Genomic DNA, 6,533 nt, shown 5'->3' on the forward strand with positions numbered 1-6,533 from the left:
AGGGTTAAGGTCAGGCGAGTTTGCTGGCCAATTAAGAACAGGGATACCATGGTCCTTAAACCAGGTACTGGTAGCTTTGGCACTGTGTGCAGGTGCCAAGTCCTGTTGGAAAATGAAATCTGCATCTCCATAAAGTTGGTCAGCAGCAGGAAGTGCTCTAAAACTTCCTGGTAGACGGCTGCGTTGACCTTGGACCTCAGAAAACACAGTGGACCAACACCAGCAGATGACATGGCACCCCAAACCATCACTGACTGTGGAAACTTTACCCTGGACTTCAAGCAACGTGGATTCTGTGCCTCTCCTCTCTTCCTCCAGACTCTGGGACCTTGATTTCCAAAGGAAATGCAAAATTTACTTTCATCAGAGAACATAACTTTGGACCACTAAGCATCAGTCCAGTCCTTTTTGTCTTTAGCCCAGGCGAGACGCTTCTGACACTGTGTCTTGTTCAAGAGTGGCTTGACACAAGGAATGCGACAGCTGAAACCCATGTCTTGCATACGTCTGTGCGTGGTGGTTCTTGAAGCACTGACTCCAGCTGCAGTCCACTCTTTGTGAATCTCCCCCACATTTTTGAATGGGTTTTGTTTCACAATCCTCTCCAGGGTGCGGTTATCCCTATTAGTACACTTTTTCCTACCACATCTTTTCCTTCCCTTCGCCTCTCTATTAATGTGCTTGGACACGTAGCTCTGTGAACAGCCAGCCTCTTTAGCAATGACCTTTTGTGTCTTGCCCTCCTTGTGCAAAGTGTCAAAGGTCGTCTTTTGGACAGCTGTCAAGTCAGCAGTCTTCCCCATGATTGTGTAGCCTACAGAACTAGACTGAGAGACCATTTAAAGGCCTTTGCAGGTGTTTTGAGTTAATTAGCTCATTCACGTTCATTAGTTGTCTGTTATAATCATCAAAATTAAAAGGAATGAACGCTTGAAATATATCAGTCTGTGTGGAATGAATGTATACATTATACAAGTTTCACTTATTGAATGGAATTACTGAAATGAATCAACTTTTTGATCATATTCTAATTATATGACCAGCACCTGTATATTTCATACACACAAACCATAATCAAGTTCTTTATAAATCAAAGGTTTATTAAACTAACTAGAGACACAAACTACAGAAAACAATAAGCGCATAGCTAATAACTAAACAACAAATGAACATCCATGAACAGCTATGAATAAATGTGAACAAATAGAATAAATTCTGGGGTGAATTATCATTATTATATTTTGAATTGTGAGTGTGTGTTACTTAGAAATGAGAGGCCGCAGGTACAGTGCACATAGCACAACAATTAACTGCTGTTAAGACGTGACAACTGCAGGAAGCTGATTCTAGAAATCAACTATTGTTGCCCTTTTGGGTGACAGCCATCCCTGATGTTCTCAACATTCTCTCTCTTTGAGCCCATTTGCAAATGTTAAAAATGTTTTTTAACCAATATATTAACAGTTTGAGGTTCAATACAAAAGTTGGCCAATGAAAATAAAACCAATTAACACCTCGTCTAATAGACAAGCTTAGTGATTCTCCAACAACACAGGAGTTCTCCCACGTAGCTGGCTGATCACCACAAAATAAATGTAGTATCCTACATTTAGCTTATGTTGTGCATTTGTCTGTCCACTAAAGTGGCGGATGACCCAGTGATTTCACCCACCATTTGGCAGGTGATTATATTCTCTGTTTGACACTAAAGTTTCCACAGGTTTCAGGTTCTGTCAAGCCAGAGGCCATTGTACAACAAGTAACAGTACAGATATATTATACTTGTTCACTTACCTGTGTGAGAAGAGTGAAAGGAAATTTTAGCGGTAGTGTGTTGAACTACAGGTGGAAACAAGTACTGCAGTCCTTAAAAACTGTTCTTGCCTTCTTTGAGTGTGGTCTGACTGAATGGTCTTGTCTATGTTTTGTAAAGTAGCTTTTGTGTACAGCTTTTTGAGCACAACTGTGTTGACATATTGCTGCACAAAGATATTTTCAAATGTATTTTCTAGGGTCGGGCAAGTAAACGCGTTATTATTGCATTAATGCATTTATTAATTAACACAGACGATTATTTTATCTCACGTTAATGCAGTTTTTATTATTATTATTGTTATTATGAAAGTCCGTTGCTCTCTGGCTCTGAATAGGCCTACACATCCAATCAAACCATGAATCACAGGAGGGGTGGGATGCTGATCAGTCTGCAAATCACCCACCAAAACAAGCAGTGGAGGGAGGCTTCTGCAGACTACGTTGGATGCAACGTGTGGAATAAGTAGATAAACAAAAGCAAGACAAGCAATTAAATGCCTTAACGAAGTGGATAGCTACACACTGCATGCTGATTAGTATTGGGGAAGATGTTGATCTTAGGAACGTTCTTAAAATTGCAACGTAGTCGCTTGACCCCACGGGGTCGCTCTGCACTTCTCAGGTGAACAGAAAGGGAGACCAGCGCTCCACGAGCAAACAGCAGGCGCTCTATGGATAGTAACCATGGAAATGGCTTCTGTGCGCTATACAGCTGTATCCTATTTAACTTAAGTTGAAATTATAGGCTACATAACTTTACCTGATAGGCCTTCATCTAGTTTTGCGGGGATGCTCTGCCATGTGAATTCCCTCCTGTTGATGTCAATTTCAATTCAATTTTATTTATATGTCCTGATAACTATTTAGTAAACAGTAATAGATTCTGGAAATACACAAACAGCGAGGATCAGTCTCTCTTCCAATGATTTTTGCTGCTTCAACGCAGCCGGCAGGCGTGTGCGTGAGGCGAGCACAACTGCAACAGTTTCACCACTTCCCCTCACTCTAACGGGGACACTTGCTACTGAAACTGGACTCTGATGGTAAATTATTTTAACAAGCTAGATAAAAGGTAATGCCCTGGCAGTGGCAAATAGCTTTGGTTTTATACTAGCCTACTATTTGATTTGATTATTTAAGTTGAGATTTACAAGAAATAATTTATTGCTATTGTGTAAAGGTAATACTGCTGGTAAAAAGCACATTATTTGTTAAGTGTTTGCAAACCACATGCCCTTTTGTGTACATAGCAGTACATTTAAATTAAAAGTGCGCAATACACTACTTTAAAATTCATTATTCAATTTTGCGTGCAACAATGGAATTAATTGCGATTAATTGCAAGAAAATAATGCGATTAATTGCGATTAAAAATTTTAATTGTTGCCCAACACTAGTATATTCAATATATTGTCATGTTATAAACCTACTCAAGAAACTTGAATGTTGAACTATAACCAAGCGGCAACCTCCGGCTATCACTTCCGATGCAACCAGGAAGTACCTTAAAACTGTAATTCATTGAGTGGCCATTTGAGGCTGGTTGCAGAAGGGACTCAATCCCCATTGACCCCCGTGGTTAAATGCCCAACTTTATAGCAGAATAAAACATGTTTACAGCCTGGTTCAAAAAATGGTTTTAGTGCATATCGCTAATTTTGCATTTGGTGACAACATTTCTTTATAACTCACCTGTTTAAATTATATTAAGCCATAAAGTTCTGCATTATTAGGGGCGCGGCCGCTTTGATTGACAGGAGTCTCTGGCCTCTGTCACTCCTAGCTGTCCGCCATCTTTTAGCCTCACTCAGCTACAAAACACGGCTGCTTAAGCTGCTTAACTGTCTACCCATTGTTGTCTTTACAGGTACCAGAGGAGCTGATTGCAGAACCCTCCAGATGTGATTTGCTGTGTCCAGCTCTACAGGAGATAACAGCTCCAGCTTCCAGTGAGGCTCTTCAGCTCCTGCTTTGCACAGCCTTTTCTTTTACTCACTGAACACCTGAACACTACTGATGTGAAGTTATGACCCTGGGTTCTTATCAACAGATTCTATCATTATAATAACTCTTACAACACATTACTTCAAGTCATACTAAACTACTTTTACATTTGGAACCTTTTAATATTGGTCTTTTCATGAATGCAAGACAAGAGTTTAATTTGTTAAATTATTGCTTGCGTAATAGGAATACTTTGTTATAAAATTGATCAGTATAAATATACTTTCATCATCAGTTTCCTATGGTAATTGTAAATAGTGTGATCTAAGCTCAACAATATATTATAGTTAACAGCTGTAAATGAAAATATTAAGATGGTATTTAAAGGTTAGCATTTTGCATATATGTTAGTAGAAAGTTTTATTTTGACATTTCTTTAAGAGACAAATGTGACATTGACTGAGAAGTTACTCTGCTGTGAAAAACAAAGAATTATCTGCACACGGAATAGTTTTGAAACCCTGTAGGTGGTGTAATTTATTGCGACCTCTGAGAAGGTCTTGTGTGGCTTACATTGTATAGATGCACCTATTTACTTAACATGTGCATTCGATCAGCTCTGAGACCTCAGAGTTTGAAAGGTCACAATAAAAACAACCTAGTGGGATTCATAATTACTCAGTGCAGATCATTCTTTGTTTCACCCACAGGATGGTTTGGATATTCTGTGTTTAGACTTATATCAGAGCAGCAAACAAGGCGCTCTACAGGAACTTCAGGCTCTGTTACTGGGTGTATGGCTCTTTATTTATCTTAAAGTACAAGGTAGAAAGTAAAAATACTCCTACACACACAGAAATACACTGAATAATTACTTTTCAACATTTCATGTGAAACATGTTTGGGGGTATTTTCACTTTTCAACTTATACTGGACTGATGTTCTTTAGCAAGAGTTAAGCTTTAATGTTTCATGTTTTATCTGTAATATACGATTAGCTTTTCAGTAAGTAGTAAAGACAGGGAGTGCTATTATATTTAAAATGTACAACAATGTGAACCATAAACAATTTTTTAATGGAACTACAATACAAATATGGACAGTATTAACTAAACAGAAAGAGAGAATGTCTTTCCACGTCTGTCCACCCCATCGGCACAATGAGGACTCCCAGGTCTCTGCAGCTCTTTGGCACCAGGTGGGCCCGGGCCAACGACCCCACTGAGGTTAAATAGCTGAGTTTCCCTGCCAGTCAGTCAGAACTGAAGAAGTCCTTTGGATGAGGGACGAAACGTCTTCCAGTATCTTCAACCAAGTCCAGTTGCCCTTGACTTTAATCTTCGTTGGATAACTATGACCTAGATGACTGAGAATCTTCATAGACATCTTGAGAGTTGGATCCTTCCCTCATGTCGTGAGTGATGCATAGTTTGCCCACCAGAGGGTGCTCTGCAGCTCCTCTGTTCAAACTGCAGCATGTAGAAACAAGTAGTTTCAAAAACAAGTAGCTCCTGGTAGCTCTCACACTCAGTGTTCACTGTGAGTTGGTCACGTCAATTACATGACTTAAAATATAATAAAATAACCCTCATCACTTCTCCTCTCCTGAAAACATTCATGACCAGAGTTGTAACACTCCCATTTGTCATTGCCCTGTCCGTTTTCCCCCCTTGTCACAGCAATGTGTGCAGTGGTGGAGGCTGCGCTGCAGACAGACATGATGTAGATTTATTTCTGAAACAGTCCTAGCGCACGGTTCTCTCATTTCTCTCTAATTTATTACTTCTAAATATTCTTTAAGGGTGTATAATATTTCTGAGGATCAATTTACAGAAATGCAATATAAGATCCATAACTATGTTTTCAGTGGTGTATAAAGACCTTACATAATGAACCATGTTTTTATTACCTTAGAATGAGCCATTTATATCTACATAACCGCGGGCACCCCCTTCTATGGAGGTCGCCGTATTGTGGCATCATGTTTCTACAATAGCCGACAATGGACATACAGCGCTACAGAGCGCATTTCGTCATCACGGCGTTCTTGTCCCTTGAATAATTCCAGCATTTTTATTAGAAGTAAGAAGAGAAGTGACATTTGGACAAATGAACAAGCATGTGTTATTTAGCACGAGAGCCGACAGCCAGTGGATCTTTATACTATGAAGCTAAACGGAGTACAGACAGCTGACGTCAGAAATCACGGATGTCGATTTTCCCAGATGGAAGGCTATGATGTGGGACAGATGTTTTCAAAGCAGTGCTGAAGTTGTCTGTTTTCTGCTGGACAGGTAATTAACTTAGGTCAGACTTTAGCCATGCAAATGAAAGCTGTTGTTTGATAGCTTTAGCTAGAAGCTGGCTATAATCACCGAGACAGGTGAGGCGTTTCCCCTGTCAGTGGTATGAAATATGTAGTTGCATTAATTTCATGTCACCTACTTATTCTCCAGCCTGTGGGCTGGCTTTGCCGGTTCCATTAGCGAGACAATCAGCTGATCAGTAACGTTATTGGCAATAAAACCGTAATTTAGCTTAAAGCATGGAAGCATCAGCCAGCTAAACTTTTACTGCTCTGGTAGAAAAATCATGTAAGGTTAGTTGAATTGGTTTTTTCTCCAGCGCTGGCTTTTGCTTGTGGTGTTAAATGTGTAGTTGGATTAATTTCATGTAATTACTCTCTCTCTCCAGCGCTCTGATTTGACTTTGTCCTTAAGTTCAGTTTATCACTAATTGGCAATAAAACGGTAACAGCTGGAAGCTCAGATCAG

At 39.7% G+C, this 6,533-nt stretch overlaps 1 protein-coding gene across 5 annotated transcripts in view; it reads right to left on the reverse strand.

The window, feature by feature from the left end:
* The window catches only part of LOC123960120 (whirlin-like), a 59,807-nt gene that overhangs the window by 5,767 nt on the left and 47,507 nt on the right, over nucleotides 1-6,533 (reverse strand). For 3 of the 5 annotated variants that reach the window (XM_046034672.1, XM_046034675.1, XM_046034671.1), the window contains one exon: nucleotides 4,715-5,228. The exons of the other annotated variants lie outside the window; for them this stretch is intronic. In XM_046034672.1, the coding sequence (XP_045890628.1) occupies nucleotides 5,111-5,228 (118 nt within the window). In that variant the 3' untranslated portion in view covers nucleotides 4,715-5,110. Of the gene's footprint in view, nucleotides 1-4,714; nucleotides 5,229-6,533 lie in introns of those variants that run through there. 5 annotated transcript variants of the gene reach the window in all.

Source organism: Micropterus dolomieu, linkage group LG21 (genome assembly GCF_021292245.1).
Source record: "Micropterus dolomieu isolate WLL.071019.BEF.003 ecotype Adirondacks linkage group LG21, ASM2129224v1, whole genome shotgun sequence".
Classification (NCBI taxonomy): Eukaryota; Metazoa; Chordata; class Actinopteri; order Centrarchiformes; family Centrarchidae; genus Micropterus; species Micropterus dolomieu.